This window comes from Silurus aristotelis (genome assembly GCF_946808225.1).
Source record: "Silurus aristotelis genome assembly, chromosome: 20".
Classification (NCBI taxonomy): domain Eukaryota; kingdom Metazoa; phylum Chordata; class Actinopteri; order Siluriformes; family Siluridae; genus Silurus; species Silurus aristotelis.
The window spans coordinates 15,913,716-15,931,272 of record NC_139593.1 but is presented as its reverse complement, the minus strand read 5'-3'; the positions used below and the strand labels follow the sequence as shown (position 1 = coordinate 15,931,272).

Sequence of the window (17,557 nt, the reverse complement as noted above, 5' to 3'; positions counted from 1 at the left end):
TGTAAGTTGCTCTGGATAATAGTGTCTGACAAATGACATGACTTTAAATCCAAAAGTTCAAAATCCAGGGTTGTAAGGCCAAATAAAGAAAACTCTATTAAAAAGTATAAAGCTGAATAATTCCATGGAAGAAAACTGAAATATCAAAGTCTGGGAATGATCTCATACATTTCTAACACCTGTTTTTTTTTTGTTTTTGTTTTTTTTCGTTTTGTTTTTTAACCACAAAGTTTTCTTTTTTAAATTTGTAAACTGATGCTGTAAGTTGATCCTGACAAATTTTTTTAATTATTTTTATGAAATGACAAACAACTTGTAAAATCAGCTTGAACACTAAGAATCACCCATCAGTAATGCGACAACCAAATTCAATTCCCATTTTATCAGACCCTTTCATTAGGTATGAAATATTTACTCCATAAATAGTGTAAAAGAGAGGTTTATTTAGACGCAGCTGGCAAAAACAAACCATGTTCTGCTTTATTTTGTTTAGTCAGTCTGAGTGCCATTTTTTAAATAATTCAACCAACCAGCAGATGGCGGTATAATGTCAGTTACAGATTAGCTGCCTCTTTCTTTAACTCAGATGACATTCTGGGATCTACACACTAATTTACTCTGACAGTGAAGTGGAGACCTTGTATCATGAAGAAGCCTAACTACTAATAAGTCTAATGATGGGTCTGTAAATTCTATACTAGCCTCATTCCCAGAATGTCTTCCTAGTCTCAGTATAAAACATGGTTATACAGTATGTCAAAGATGCAGCAATTACTATCAAATTGCCCTGTTCAAGAAAGTACATCATTTTTTTATTAGATTTGTATGTTTTAGCAAAGTCCGTGTCACAGCATACATTAGTGACTTGCTATATTTTTAGTATATTTTCATCATATTTGTTTATATTCTATTTTATGATGTGTGCTTCTCTGTTTGCTGTTGCAAGAAGAGTAAAAAAAAACAAAAAACATGTGCACAATGCCAGCTCCATGAAGATTGCTTTACATGGGTTAAAGTGGAAGATCTTGAGTGGTCTGCTATAGAGCTCTTACCTCAATTCTTTTGAGCACCTTTCGAATGATTAGGAACACTACCTGCTCTCCAGGCCTCCTCTCCTCACCTACATCAGACTCTGAATTTACTAACACCCTTGAGGCTGAATGAGTACAAATCTTCAAAACCACACTGAAAATCTAGTGGAACATCTTCCCAGAGGAGTGGAGGTAATTATAAGTGTAGATGGAGACTGAAGGTGGAATGAGATGTTCAAAAAGCACCTGAAATCTTATGGTCAGTTGTCCAAGAATCTTTACACAGATGGGATGCTGTCACATACAAAATTCATAGGCGGTCCTAGTGTACACCGATCAGGCTTAAGATTTTGACCACCTGGCTAATATTGTGTTGTCACCTTTATACATACAAGAGCCAACCTTCACTCCCAACGTGCATCCTTGGCCAACCAGGCAATCTCCAAATCCTTACGCTTGCCCATTTTTCCTGCTTTTAACACATCACATTTAAGGTCAAAATGTTCACTTGATGCCAAATATATCCCACCCACTAACAGGTTCCATGATGAAGAGATAATCAGTGTGATTCGCTTCACATAATATTATAATGTCATGATGTCATGCCTAGTCAGTGTGTGTATTTGCAATAACCAATCAGTTAGATTCAGGATGCTCTGTAGGATGTTGTACTCCTGATTGAAAGGACATGATTATGCTGGTTATATTTCAGCACCACCAAACTTTCACTGCTGAGCCCTTGAGCTCATTGTATAAATAAGATAAATGTAACTCTGGATAATTTAATTCAAATCAGTGCAATTCAATTCAATTCAATTCAGTAGCAGTGGTTAAGATGTTGAACCTCTGAACAGAAGGTCATAAGTTTAAATCCCTAATGGTATCAGATAAATGCCATGAAAGCAAATTAAAATGTAATAACCACTGGCAGATGACCAGTGACAGCCTGCGAGGAATAAACCAGGGAGTCTTATGGGGTAGATTTTTTAAAACAACAGCAGCCTGAAATGGCTCAGTCCAAAATAACTGCTTGCCTTTGTTTAAATATGAAGTGAATATGAGCCCTATATTTCTAAATAGTAGTCAATTGACACCCAATTTTTATTTTAAACAAAGCGAATCGTTTTTGTTTCTTTTGTACTTGTTGTTGTTCATTTGCTCTAAAGGTTTTGTTTTATTTTTCCTATGGTGTTTGAGTCATTCAGCTATGACATTTTTGCTTAAAATAGAAAGATCGACATTTTCAGATGCTAATCTCCTGCGGTGTGTTTTTTCTCTGTCTGAATAAATCAAAAGTCAACTCATTCAGTGCTCATTCAGGATAAATGATAATAAAGGATAAACCTTTAATTTATTTGTAAATCTCCTCTCAATGTTTGTCTGGGGGTTGAGAAGAAAGCATTGAGAATACAGTGTACTAGCAGCTTTTTTTTATTAATGAGAATCTATTTTTAGACTCTCATACCCCCTTGGCTGAATGAAAACAGCAGGGTTTTCACACCATTAGTCAGTCAACATCTGTACTTTTGTTTTTAACAGGTGAGGAGTGCCCTCTGGCACACACACTCACACCCCCCTACACACACACACACCCACACCCACACCCATGTACACTAACATGATACCGCAGAGTAATTTCTATCAGTTATAAAGCGGGTTTTGGCAGGGGTGTGGTCCTCAGTGTGGTATAAGGGGACAGTTGAGAGAAAAACCCAAATGCAAATCACACATGAATCATATCTTGGACATGCTGATTTAAATCCCTATAGGCACGGGTTTGACTAAATCCTTCCCATGAAATCATTGAATACTTGTGTATTGTAAAATATGTGTAATGTGCTTAGTAATTCTGGTGCTAATTTGTTGGTTGATTCTGCATTAAAGTTATTTCTGTGTTGGTAAGTTCAAGCATAAACATAAGGGATAACGGCTGAAAGTTCAAGGGCTTCTGTTTTCATTTTCCTGCAGTTCAGAGAGATAGTGATCTACAGTATACAAACCCAGTGTTATGATGGTAGTATTAGCATGAATGTTGAAGGTAGTGTAATGATGAGAGGGTGAGAAACTGGACAGATAAAAAGCTTCACCACATTGCTTACTTTCAGGTAGAGACGAATTCCCAATAGCACCGTATTTATCAGTTACTCCATTTGCTGTAATGTATGAAATCCTGGTGATTTATGATCACATGCGAATCATAAATTATTTTGCATCTACTCACAAAAAATTATTTCAAAAATATTCCTTCTTTAGCCTTTTGTTGTTGATATAATATTCTACTCCTTTATTGAATGTTATGTTTTACTTTTAATCTAGCAATCCTCAAACCCCCCCCCCCCCCGTAACCTGTACACACCACCAAGACGCAAGTACTAGAAGAGTTTTAAGCTTGCAAATGTTCAGCAGATACACACTTTCTGTAGTAAGAAGTAAAAAAAATGGTCCTGTACAGTAACACGCCCATGTTGGTCTACCACAGGGGTGGATCCACTCCCGCTTTGACTAAAATATCAACATGGACCAACAGCCCTCATAGTCATGATTCATTCTCCTCAGCATCTACTTTAAAAGCCTTCCTCTGAATTTGCAGGTGGCTTCCTTTGAGGGTGTGTTTAATGACAGTACAGTCACCCAGACCAAGAATCTGTAGCATATGAACATGATTAAGTTTCCTATATATCAGGCATTTTTTTTTTTTATTCTAAAGACAGTTATCTCCTCACAGTTGGAGCACAGTCATGTTGACTGCCAATTCTGCAACAGTAAATTAGCTTTGGCGCTATTTAAAAAAAAAGTCAAGTGTTAATCCTTGCTGCTGTGGATAATAGCCGCAAATAGGTCAACTGTCAACACTACCAGCTGCACTGAAATGACCCGGTTTTAGAAACTCTAATATAAACTACTGCTAATCTGGCTATGAAACTCAAGACAATTGACAGAAAGGCACCTTTTTTTCATAATTCTTTGTGACAGTTTTGCAGGAAATGTTGAAATAGTTGTTTTTCATGACATGAACCAAAAGTCCATCAGATGAGAAGCACTTCCAGGACACTCCACAAAGCTGGTCTTTGGAACAGAAAGCCAGAAGGCATGTAAAAGACTTGTGAAAAAAGACTTCCGCAGTCCGGTGAGCCACCGAACTCAAATATTTAACATTTTGGCATTATACTTGGCAGAAAAAACCCATAGAACAGCATTCACACAGTGAAGCATGGTGGTGCTAGCGTCATGCCAAGGGGAAGCTGTTCATCAGCAGGGACTAAAACAATCATTAGGCTTGAGTGCAAGATGTACTTTGCCAAAGAATCCTTAAATAAAACCTGTTCAAGTGTGCAAGAGACTCAAGACTACGGCAGAGATTCGGCTTCCAACATATTGACTGATATGACTAATATGAAAATCTGATCTATATGATTTTTATATTAGTCATGTCAGTCAATACTCAAGTTTGTTTATTTTTATTTTTAATATTTCCACATTTTGTAGTGTTGGAATTAAGCAAGGAATGAAAATTGACTTTGTAGACATTTTCACAATTTGGCTACTTTGTTGTAGCCTTTGGGCAGGAAACTATGGGGGACCTCAAGATTTCTAGACATTTTACCTAAAACTCCTTCTTATCAGATAGTAATCTTTAATGGGTCTCTCGGAGGGACAAATTTAGAAACCCTTTGTCTACTAGATGGAGTGTAAGCAAGCATATGAACTTAATAAATTGTTGAATTAACTATAAATCATGCAGCCCATACAAGCACAGGTCAGAATACTAGCATCCTATAGAGTACATGTAACAATGGTTTGATGAATCCTTTAAGAAATCTTTTTTAAATAAACCTTTTCATTAAATATGTGAATTATTAGTAATTTGTTCATTAAGGTACAACCCCAATTTCAAAAAAGTTGGGACAAAGTATATAAAATAAGAATAATATGTAAAAAAAAAAAAAAAAAAAAAAAAAGAATGCAATGATTTGCAAATCTCATAAACCCATATTTTATTCACAGTAGAACATAGAAAACATAACAAATGATTGAACTGAGAATAAATGCAATTTTAGGGAAAAAATAAGGTAATTTGTTGGCTGTAACGGGTCTCAAAAAAGTTAGGACAGGGTCATATTTACCACTGTGTAGCATCTCGTATTCTATCTGTATACATCTGGGAACTGAGGAGACCAGCTGCTAATGTTTTGGTAAAGGAATGTTGTCCCATATGTGTCTGATACAGGATTCTAACTGCTCAACAGTTCTGGGTGTCCTTTGTTGTATTTTTCATTTCATGATGCATCAAATATTTTGAAATGGTGAAAGATCTAGACTGCAGACAGACCAGTTCAGCACCTGGACTTCTTCTACTACAAAGTCATGCTATCGTTAATGTGATATTGTGCAACTCCTTCCCTGAATAAGTATTTTGTAGCTGTAAAACCTGTTTAAACTGTTCAGCATCGATGGAGCCTTTCCAAATGTGCAAGGTACCCATTACACAGGGATCAATGCCCTCCCATACCTTCAGGGATGTGGCTTTTTGAGTGCTGATAACAAGCCAGACAGTCTTTAGTCCTTAGTGCTGAAGGTAAGGACCATGTTGGACAAAGGGTCAGCCGTAGAGGACCAGCCCATCAGAGGATTCTCCCATCGCTCGCGAGTATCAAAATCCATCTTCCACTTCTTGGTGTTCTGGACACCTGACTGCATGGCATTGCGAGTGGGCACAAAAATGCGCACTTTCCGAGTCTTGATGTGCTCCTCTGGAACACCGGTTATCGACGTGATGTCCAGTTTCTCTTTAGTACAGAGGATGTGGTGTCCATGGTTTGCAAAAAGAAATTAAAATGTTGATCCATCTGAACAAAGTACAGTTTTCCAATTTGCCTCAGTACATTTTTAAAGAGTTTTGGCCCAGATTTAACCTAGATTTGTAAATGAACTGTGTTCACAAACAATGATTTCTGGATGTGATTGCAGCCCATGCAGTGGTTTTCATTACAGAATCATGACTGTTTTAAATGTAGTTGTAACACAGGTCAGAATTGAGCTGATGAGAAGAAAAACATATAATTTGCAATAATTATATTTTCACCTAAAACACTAACAAAAGTAATATAATGTTTTGAATAAGTTAAAATAAATAGTTAAAAAATAAATAAATAAATAAATAAATAAATAAATAAAAACCGCTATTATTATGACGGGCGCTGTCCATGACGTCACGGAGAGCACGCGCTTCGCAGATCGCGAGGGTTTTCAAAGAGGATTAAAAGGCAAATAAAACAATAATCCTTGTTTAATATGCATAAATAATGATGCATAATTTTATAACTCTTGCATAAAACTTATTTGGGTTATTTTAGTTCGATGATTGATGATTGGTGGATTGGTGGATCCAGTTTTTTTTTTAATTACTACAGGATGCTTTATTAGATTTTTCATCAAATGTACATTTTACAATAGAAACACAGAGATCAGGGGCCGATCCAAACAATCTGACCGATCGTCTATTTGGCGGATCTCCGAGTCCTTTTGTCCCAGGAGAAGTTCGCGCCGTATGACTTGACTCTCGGTTTGGGGGTTTTCTTCTCTGTTATATCATAACTCCATCCGTTCTTCTCGGCGAAAGCAATAGCTTCCTCCTTAGTGCTGAAGGTAAGGACCATGTTGGACAAAGGGTCAGCCGTAGAGGACCAGCCCATCAGAGGATTCTCCCATCGCTCGCGAGTATCAAAATCCATCTTCCACTTCTTGGTGTTCTGGACACCTGACTGCATGGCATTGCGAGTGGGCACAAAAATGCGCACTTTCCGAGTCTTGATGTGCTCCTCTGGAACACCGGTTATCGACGTGATGTCCAGTTTCTCATCCACTGTGATGAGCTGCGACTCTTGGCCTTGTTTCTGCGCCAGACATCCTGATGTGCTAACTGACCTTAATGGTGTTTTTGCAATTGAATGGCGAAAACAAATTCGGCCCAAGCCAGACAAGAGTGACATTGAGGACGCCATGTTGACGGCTCGGGAAACAACTCAGAACAACTCAGATCAATTAGACACTCCAAACCCTAAAACCTTAGGTTACATCCATGCAAAGGGACTTGCATAGACTTAAGAGGGGAGGGTGTAACACAGGTCAGAATTGAGCTGATGAGAAGAAAAACATATAATTTGCAATAATTATATTTTCACCTTATTATGACGGGCGCTGTCCATGACGTCACAGAGAGCACGCGCTTCGCAGATCGCGAGGGTTTTCAAAGAGGATTAAAAGGCAAATAAAACAATAATCCTTGTTTAATATGCATAAATAATGATGCATAATTTTATAACTCTTGCATAAAACTTATTTGGGTTATTTTAGTTCGATGATTGATGATAGCTGATTGTGGATTGTGGATCCAGTAGCACCCGGTGTGATTGATTAATTGTGTTGAAACCCCCCGGATTCGGTGAGTTTCAAAATAATGTTTAGTTCTCTGAAATGTAGTGATTAAGTTTATTCATGTTTAAAAGTGTTTTTGTGAGTTTATATTCATTTATGGTTGGCATACAACAATTTGTCTGTTTGGAATGTGTGATGTAGTGTGGCTGTGTGCATTGCATTTCTGAAGAGCTTCAATGCCTTTCAATGGATTATCATTTGTGTAAATGATTGTTCATATGTGTTGAGTTAAAATGGTGTTTTTCACCTAGTTTAGTTGATGTATTTGTGACATGTTGAGTTTGAAAGACATTAATTGTCTACGATGTTCATGGCGCTGTTCGTATGAACAGGTCAGGGTTTTTTTTGAGAGCTAGAAAAGCTGTGTTCCTGAGATGGCGAGCCTCCCAGTTTGAGAGCCCTAAAAAGAGAGACGAAAGAGAAGAGAAGTCTTGATTCATCAAGTGATCCGTGCCTTATCTGCTCTAACAAGTGGAATTCATCCAGCTGTGTCGATATTTTCCACTAATTACTTCATTGCACAGAACTGAATGTTGCACCATTGAACACTTGCACCTCAAGCAATTGCACCCATCATTCCAAGACTTTTACATTTATTTTGATTATTTTTATTTTATTTTGATTTTGACTATTTTCTCTAAACACATATACATTTGTTCCATAGGCTGAGACCTATTCACTTAAGTTACCTTCTGACCAGTTTTGAATTATTTTTCATGTATATATTTATTTTCCTTGATGTAATGTTTTTGAGTATCTGAAATTGTACATTTCTTTGTGGGTTAAGGAATTGAATAACTTTATAGGAAACAAAGCTCCAAAATTAGAATTTATAAAGCACGTTGAATTAAATTAAATACAAATTAATAATAAATATAAATTAAGTATAATACAAATAGAAACAAAAGATAATATAATTAGATAAAACAACTACAGAGGAGCTCAACGAATTTAAAGTTTCTCTAAAAGAAAGAAGGGGAAAACTATTTATTTGCATTATATTGTTTTATTGTGTCATTACCATTTTATTTCATTGTTTTATGTTTCGCATGTATGTCCATTTAAACCGTTTCCCTTATAAGTAAACAAGACCATCTTGGTAAAAGTCATTTTCCTGGTCTGTCTGATTATTGAGGTGCATTCACTATTCCTTGCCCTCCCTAGCGAACCTAGTGATCTGGTCCATAACCGTGTATCCTACATATTGATACCATTACCGGTTACATAGTGCTGTCTCAGGGCCCAAAGATCATGAAAATCCAATATTGATTTTCGCCCTTGTCAAGTTTTTTCCAGATTCTTTAAAACCTTTTGATAATATTATGTATTGTAAATAAAGCGATATTCGACTGTTTTGCAATTTTATGTTTAGAAACAAAATTCTGAAATTGTTCCAAAATTTGTAGACACAGTCTCAAACAGATTGTTGAAGCTCTGCCCATCTTTACTTCTGAGAGACTTTGCCTCTCAGATACACTATTTATACCCAATCATCTTACTGATATGTTGTCGATTTACCTCATTAATTGCAAAATCATTCACCAACTGTTTAACCTTAATAACACTTACTTTTACCAAACTTTTGTTGCCAGGTCACAACTGTTTTGAAACGTGTTGCAGCCATCAAAAGACCTTTTTTTCTCTCCTTAAAATGGTATTTATTTTCAGTTTAAACATTTGATATGTTTTCTATGATCTATTGTGAATTAAATATACGTTTATGACATTTGCAAATCATTGCATTCTGGTTTTATTTACATTGAACCCAGTGTCCCAACTTTTTTTTTTTTGGAATTGGGGTTATAAATGCTGTATATATGTATGTGGTGCTAAAAAGACGCAAAAAGTGTTTTGTTTGGAATCCTACCTGATCATTCTTACCACCTCCAGCAACACCAAAGCCATTAAGTCTATGTCACTGTGTCATATGCTTGATATTTTAGCAATTTCCAAATCATTATACCCCTAGCGTTAATATGTATGTTTTAAACTTAAATAATAAAAAAAAATTAACTAAGAATAATAAAATAAATAATAATCATCCCTTGTTCCGAACAAGAAGTGTGGTGGGACACATCGCCAAAACATCAGAATCAGAATCAGAATTAGGTTTATTGCCCAAGTGTGTTGACACACACAAGGAATTTGGTTCCAGCTGTTTGTGATTCTCAAAGTGCAGACAAAAATAAAAACTATAGCAGACTATACCAGACAAAACAGACAAGACAAGACAAAAACAGACTATACAAGACAATACAGACAATGTGAGACAGTATAGACAGTGTGAGTATTAAATAGGGATACAGGTTATATGACAGATCAGTAATGTACATAAAGTGTGAGAGTGCATGGTAGTGCAGGCGACAGTATTGTGCATCAGGTATGATAAAGAGTTTAATATAAAACTTTGTATAATATACAGCAGCCATAGTGTGTGTGTGTAACAGATACAGATAATGTGATGACTGACAGTTCTGAAAATGCAGTACTTATAGATATGAAGCAGCGAATATAATTATGGTCAGTTATTAATGATGCATTATTTACTAGAATGCAGCATGAGACAAATTTGTATTTGGTGTGAATGAATGTGTGTGTGTGTGTGTGTGTGTGTGTGTGTGTGTGTGTGTGTGTGTGTGTGTGTGTGTGTCAGAGGCTCAGTTCCAATCTATAACACTGACTTAAACCTATAATAAAAAAAAGATGAATGAAATGAAATGATAAATGAATGAACACTGTGATACATTCTAACCCTCAGTTCCCTGCTTTGGGAGTTTATAACCGCTTTGTATGAATAGACCCGCCCACATCGTGACGTCACTCACCTCCATCCAAGCAGAATGGGAGGTTGCTATGGTCAGTCCCGCCTCCTAGTGGAGGGCGGTTCCTGGCTGAGCAGCAACTCAGGACAGTGGAGCTGGTGGTGCTCTGCGCGGCTGCTGGAGATCCCGGGTCCGTGAAGGAACGTCTCCAAAGGTGATCAGCAGGAGAAAAAGCGCGAGCATGGCGGTCGAGGAGGAAGGACTTAAAGTGTTTCAGAGTGTCAAAATAAAAATAGGTAAGAGGGACCTTTTTTTTTTAATTATTAAATGTTTGTTATCTAAACGGGTTTGGGTCAAGAAGGCTCGCTCGAGCGCACCACTTTTAATGCAAAACACACGCGGCGGATGTCCAGTGTCGCTCTGTGTGTGTGTGTGTGTGTGTGTGTGTGTGTGTGTGTGTGTGTGTCTATTTGTGTGTGCGTAGCGTGCAACATTATAACTAGTATAAAAAGCATCGCTTTTCGCTTTCAAACGTTTCTTCTTTGCAGCACACCGCGATCTCATATACAGTACAGCCCGTGTCTGTGTGTCTGTGTGTCTGTGTGTGTGTGTGCGCGCGCGCGTGCACTGGTTTATATGCAACAAGACGTCCAGATGGCACGCTCGAGCTCACGCGCTCTGTGTTTATTTCAAAATGCATTGGGAGAAAAAGGAAAACGAAATGTTTCGGTACCTGCACCGCTTCACCGACGCTTCTCCAATGCACCATTCTACTTCCAACAATGGAAACCTGAATTAAACATGAATTTTTGCTTCGTTTCGCTTGCAACACTCAGCCCGCATATATCTTATTGTCACCACAATGCATTTGCGCGTGCATGCCTTTTCCCCCCTGAATACCTCGACTGTGCCCCCAAAGCGAATCGTTGCATATATATATATATATATATATATATATATATATATATATATATATATATATATATATATATATATATATATATATATATATATAGTGTCATTACTGTTATGTAATGCAGTATGCTTACTAAATGTATGTATGCATATATATATATATATATATATATATATATATATATATATATATATATATATATATATATATAGTGTCTGTGTACTGTATACAACCTCTGCACCGAGCTCATGCAAGGCACTGAGCACTAACCACCAACAAGATTGGATGTACGCCTTTTTTTTTCTTCACCACAGCAGCACACACTAGTAATCCAAGTGCTTGTTCTTTGTTTATAAAATCAGCATCAACATGAACGACTGAAATCTTTTTCGATGCAACACCCAAATGCATTTTGTGCATATATTTATTTACACTAACTTTTTTTTTTTTTTGTGATGTCATGAACAGCCCTGTGATTGATCGGAACATGTCATGCCTCTGATAATTAAATAAACAGCAGAATAACACACTATCATGAATGTACTGATGTGCGTGGGTAATAAGGCCCAAGTTTGGTAGATTGGAACTGTTTTGCAAAATTGGTGGTTGTGTAAAACGCGTTCGCGTTGCAGGAAGTGGCTATCGTCTATAAGTAAAATGCAGTTTGTGAGGGTTTTGGGTTATTGCATATGTGTGAGGCACACCCTTTGCAAGGGAAACCTTACTTAGTTCACTTGGTGTGTGTGTTTTAATACTATCAGTCACCTGCAAAGTGCCTGTCAGGGTTTCTGTTCACAGTTTGCATGAACAGTTTGCATGTTATTAGTCATTTTGCCTTATTGTCCATGTCACAAAAACGTAAAGCATAAATTTATGTTAAAAACGACCTTGTGTAAGCTAATGTGCAAGACAGTTATACCATTGTAAAAACAAATACACTGACTAAACTGACATTTAGGTGAGAAAAAAAACCCTAAACAACCTCTAAAAAAACCTAAAAAACAACCCGCCATAGTCACCCGGTGGGGAAACCCCCCCCCCCCCCACTTCTTCCAGACTGTGACAACCACAGGGACCAGAGTTCTGCATTTGAGTCAGATCAATTCATCAATTCAAGTAAGTGTTGATATTCATTTTATCTATGATATTTAAGTTTAACTAACAAATACCAAAATGTGTTTATACAATATCTAGCCAGCCAGTAAAGCACATATTCTAAGTGTAAGCTGGCACTATTTCATTGACAATTTATAAGGATGCCTATCTCAAGCTGGGATGTTCTTTCTTCTTCTTTCTGCTGGCCAGTTTTCTGTTATCATACAGATTTACATTACTATTTTTTAATCTTTTTAAAAGACGTCTCTTATGATCATCAAGCCTGTGTTTATTTGATCACAATGCAGAACAAAACAGTAATATTGTGAACTATTATTATTACAGTGGTTTTCTATTTGAACCTACTTTAAAATATAATGAATTTCTGTGATGCAAACCTGAATTTTCATCATCCATAATGCCATTCTTCAGTGAGACACGGTCCTTCTAAATCTAATTTATAGATATATATATATATTTAATATATATAACCTGATTTCTCATCACTTTTGGAAACCGTTGTGCTGCTTGATATTTCTTTAGAACATTTTTCAGGATTCTTCTATTAATAAAAAGTTACATTTTGAATTGTAATAATATTTCAAAATAATTATTGCAGTGCATTTTTTCAAATTAATGCAGGCTTGAATGAGAAGCATACAAGTTTTTAAAAATGTTAATGTGTCCCAACTTTGGACCGGTATTGTTTATACTAGGTTATGGTTAGTTTTAGCAAGCCTGCTCATCGAGGAGTATTCATCCATCCAGCCTATTTCTATTCATTTGCATCAATTGTAAAATTTGTCTACCATTCCAAAATGATTTATATATCTGTGCATTGCATATGTGTTTTTACAAGATTTCTAATCTCATTCTACAGAACAATGCCACACACGCCATCTCATTTGTGGATACATTTCACATCAGCCAATGTGGAAGAAAAGATGCAGCAGCATATAGCCAAGTGCCCAAAGTTTTCCCAGGGCTCAAAACAAGCAACCGCAGGCAGAATCCTTCTGGTCATTTCCTAGTCATTCTGAAATCAGGATTTTTGAAATCAGTGGATGAACGTAGCCGGAGAAATGATGATGAATGTTTTGCTCGAGCAGTGTTTGCTGGATGGTCCCACAGAGTGCAAGCAAAGGTCAAGCAAACCAATGACAACGCAGACTACATTTTAGTCGTTTTTGATGGCTGGTCAAATATCCAGGGACAAGGAGTTATCAACTAATTCATCACCACACCAAAACCAGTATTCTATAAGAGCACAGACACACAGACCACTACATTGCTGATGAACCGAAAGCAGTCATCTGTGACCTTGGACCTGAGAATGTTTTTGCACTCGCAACTGACAAATCTGCAAATATATAAGTTGCTTAGGCACACATAGAGGAGACCTATCCTCATATAAACATAATTGGCTGTGCTGCTCATATGCTCTTAATCTTCTCCTTAAGGACATCATGGCACTGAATGCAATGAACACACTGTACAAGACAGCAAAGCAAGTAGTAGGCACCACGGAGGGCAAACACGTAGCATCAGCAATCATCCTCTCTGAGCAGAAAGACAAAAACAAGAAGACCATGCTGAAGCTGCTCAGCATCACTCGAAGGGGTGGGGTTGTCATCGTGTATGCGATAGGGGAAGGAGTCTTCGCAAGAGATGGCAACATCCCAGACTGCAGCCATTAAAAGACTTCTAGGGAATCCTGTTGGATGATGTGTTCTGGGAAAGAGTGACTATCAGCCTAAAAATCCTCAGACCAATAGCTATTAGCAACAGCTATTGCCAAGATAGAAGGTGAAAAAACCATGTTTCAGATGTCAAATGCCTGTTTGCCGACCTCAAAAAAGAAATACAAACTGTCCCGCCCACTTCCCTGTTGCTGCAAGCGTCGGAAAACTGCGGTGGTCCAATTGATAGAGAAGCGGCAAGAGTTCTGCATAAAGCCAATACACACAGCAGCATACATGCTAGACCCAAAGTTTGAGAAAAGCATACTCTCTGTTGAGAAGATCATCAGCATCATTACTGCCATATCTCACCATCTTGATGAAGGCACAAAGCTGCATCAACCTGGTGGAAAGGACTTTGTGGAACTGAGGCAACTATATCCTCTGTCATCCTTCAAAGCCTACCAACAGCCGCCTCTGAGCACAACTGGTCACTGTTTGGGAACACACACACAAAGGTGCACAACAGGCTCACAAATGTAAGAGTTGAAAAATTGGTGGCCGCCCAGGCAAACCTACGGCACTTTGAGCCTTTGACCTGGAGCCTCGGCTGAGCCCAGGCTGGACGGGGACACCGAAGATGAAGACAAGTCAGATGTCGAGGAAGCGGATATGGAGGATGTTGATGAGGTCCGGAAAGAAGCCATTGAGACCTGAAAGGATTAAGAGGAAAAATGCAGAAAACAGATGCGTAAGAAGCTTGTGAGAAAATGCTTTGGTTTTATGTTTCTCAATGAAAGAATTAAAGTTCTACTTACAATTAAATCAAATGTCAAAAATGTCATCATTTATGACCAAACACAATGTTTATATTTATGTTTTTATATGATACAGTTTATATAAATTTCCCCCACATTTTTATTTAATTCCCATAAATTCCTAGTAAGTTTCCAACTTGGAATAGTTCAAAAATTCCACAGATGACGTTCCTATAGAAAGTTTCCTCCAAAAAGTTTCCAGAAATTTTCCTCCCCTTTGCAGCCCTAATGATTATATTCCAAAGTCTACCATTAGTCAAGTCTAGTCAAGTTTATTTCTATAGCGCTTTTCACAATGGACATTGTCTCAAAGCAGCTTTACAGAATTTAAGAGTTAAGGTGAACGTGATGGTGACTATGGCAAGTAAAAACTCCCTTAGATGTTATGAGGAAGAAACCTTGAGAGGAACCAGACTCAAAACGGGAACCCACCCTTATTTGAGTGATATCAAGAGTGTGATTATAAATCTTTAGGCAATACAGAACACTGGAGAGTGAGAACTAACATGAGCACTGGAATGTAAGAATATGAGTGATGTCCTTCTACAGTCTTATACAGTCATTTGTGTTTAAAAAACTAGGAGCTACTGAGCAACTCATAAAATAGCTTGACATTTGCGATCATCAAAGATCCAACACCCCATCCATCCCATTACTATGTGCTGTTCATGTGCAGAATTCACTGATTCACTGATATCACTGAATGCCATTATCAGGAAGAGGACGGTGTCTGATTGTTTTGCTACGTATACAGAGTTCTCAGCCCGACATCCTCAGAGAACATTTGTCTGAAGGAAGCTTGGGGTCGGGAGCTCCTGTTAGGGGTGAAGAGAGGAAACAGGAAAGCGCTCCAGATCACTTCCTGATAGGCCGAAGGAACTACAAAGCGTCTCGCAGCCCCTTGTTTGCAGTGTTCCCGTGTTTGACTTTGACTAACATGAACCAGATGGAACAAGTGATTGACTTTGTAATGCCATTTCCTGTGTTTTGTGGTTGTTGTTTTTTTGAGTCAGTCCTCAAAACTTTAGCTTAATGTCTTTTGTCGAAAAACAGAGTGAAACTGAGCTATGAGATGTGTGGGTGTGAAAAAGCAAGTTCTAATAGATGGAGCAGTTTCGTGTAAGAGACTTCAGGCGGAGAGACAGCAGGGAGTCAGGCACAGTGCTTAGTCAGGGGTTGAATTGCAGAACGTGAGAATCAACTCCCCTGTTCCTACTTTAGGGGGAGAAACAAGGCAAGAAGAGGAAGTGTTCCCAGTTTCCACATGGTCCTCCTGGATACTGGCCAGCAGAGTTTGTCCAAAAGCCTTGAGAGCTTGTTAAATCAATGAGAAAGAGGCGAGGAGAGCTGCTTCACACGTGACTTCTAATACCGATGTCATCTTCACTTAGGCGTAAATAAAGGTTCCTCAGTCTTTTCCCAAAAAAGACAAAATGAAGTTCATTGCGAGTTGTTTTCATAATCCTACAGAGCCCATTATACAAGAGCCCTACAGTCTCTCTGACCTAGCAGAGCTCTATATCATATCATTAGTTAGCTTAGTTTCAAAAAATGCCTGAATTTGAGATGAGGAAATTGAAATAGGTGAACGTTAGAAAAAAAAGTTGAAACTGAAGGATATATTTATACAGTATCTCACAAAAGTGAGTACACCCCTCACATTTCAGCAACCATTTTAGTGGATATTCTCAAGGGACAATACTATAGAAATATTTTAGAGTAGTCAACGTGCAGCTGTATATGAGTACAGATTTACTGTCATCTGAAAATAACTCAACATACACCCTACCCAACAAAAGTGAGTACACCCTAAGTGATAACATCTGTAATGCAAGCCACATGTCCTATTCATCATGTTCATGTTTTTGTCTGCTTGACAGGACCATACAAATTTGGGTAAATAATACAAGATTAAATACAATTTAATCTTGTATTAGAGCAGTTAAAATTTGGTGCTTTGAGTACGATTCTCTCATACTGACCACTGGATGTTTAACATGGAACCTCATGGTAAAGAGTCTCTGAGGATTTAAATTGATTTAGAATTGTTGCTCTCCACAAAGATGACCAGGCTATCAGAAGATCAGTAACAACCTGAAACTGAGTTACAGTACGGTCGCCAGGGTCATACAGAGGTTTTCCAAGACGGGTTCCAGACCTCGCAAGGGTCGATCAAAGAAGTCCTTGTGATGTGCGTCAGGTGCAAAAAAAAACAGACGCATGACTGCTGCAGCATTGCTTTAGGTTGCAAAAGCGGAAGGTTCGCTAGTCAGTGCTCTGTCGTCCCAGAAGGAGCCTCTTCTGAAGAGAAAGGAATGGCCAAGTATGTCTCCAGACATCCAGCAGCTCCGTGGTGTCATTATGGAGATCCCAGCAACAACCTGTGCAGCTCTGGTGAAATCCATGCCCAGGAGGATTAAGGCAGTGCTGAATAACAATGGTGTTTACACGAAATATTGACACTTTGGACACAGTTTTGACACGTTCACTTAGGGTGTACTCACGTTTGTTGCCAGCTATTTACACAATAGTGGCTGTATTTTGAGTTATTTTCAGAGGACAGTAAATCTATGCTGCTCTAACACTGAGACAACTGGGCTTTGTGGACCGCTGGCTAAAGTAAGGCATCTCACAAGGCAGCGTATTGCACAAAAATGAAATTGCCATGAAATAAATATATTTGTACAATATTTTTGTATCGCTATTGTCATCGAAAGATAAAAAAAAATCTCAAGTCGAACCATCAGAATATATATATATATATAGAGAGAGAGAGAGAGAGAGAGAGAGAGAGAGAGAGAGAGAGAGAGAGCGTGATCAG

General features: G+C 37.9%; 1 protein-coding gene, 1 long non-coding RNA gene and 1 pseudogene across 3 annotated transcripts in view; 2 read left to right on the top strand and 1 right to left on the bottom strand.

Annotated features, from left to right (window-relative positions):
* Positions 1–6,421: 6,421 nt before the first annotated feature.
* On the bottom strand, positions 6,422–7,050 carry LOC310715842 (NADH dehydrogenase [ubiquinone] iron-sulfur protein 4, mitochondrial pseudogene; annotated as a pseudogene). The gene has a single exon. The product of its transcript is annotated as an NADH dehydrogenase [ubiquinone] iron-sulfur protein 4, mitochondrial pseudogene (transcript).
* A 3,286-nt stretch (positions 7,051–10,336) lies between these two features.
* rasa3 (RAS p21 protein activator 3) overlaps positions 10,337–17,557 on the top strand; it is a 68,652-nt gene continuing 61,431 nt past the window's right edge. The window contains exon 1 of the mRNA XM_083522314.1: positions 10,337–10,524. Within this exon, the coding sequence (XP_083378440.1) occupies positions 10,470–10,524 (55 nt within the window). The 5' untranslated portion in view covers positions 10,337–10,469. The remainder of the gene's footprint in view (positions 10,525–17,557) is intronic.
* LOC310715832 lies at positions 11,363–16,666 on the top strand. Its single transcript, XR_014530407.1, has 2 exons — positions 11,363–12,260; positions 13,120–16,666. It is a non-coding gene; the product is annotated as an uncharacterized lncRNA (long non-coding RNA).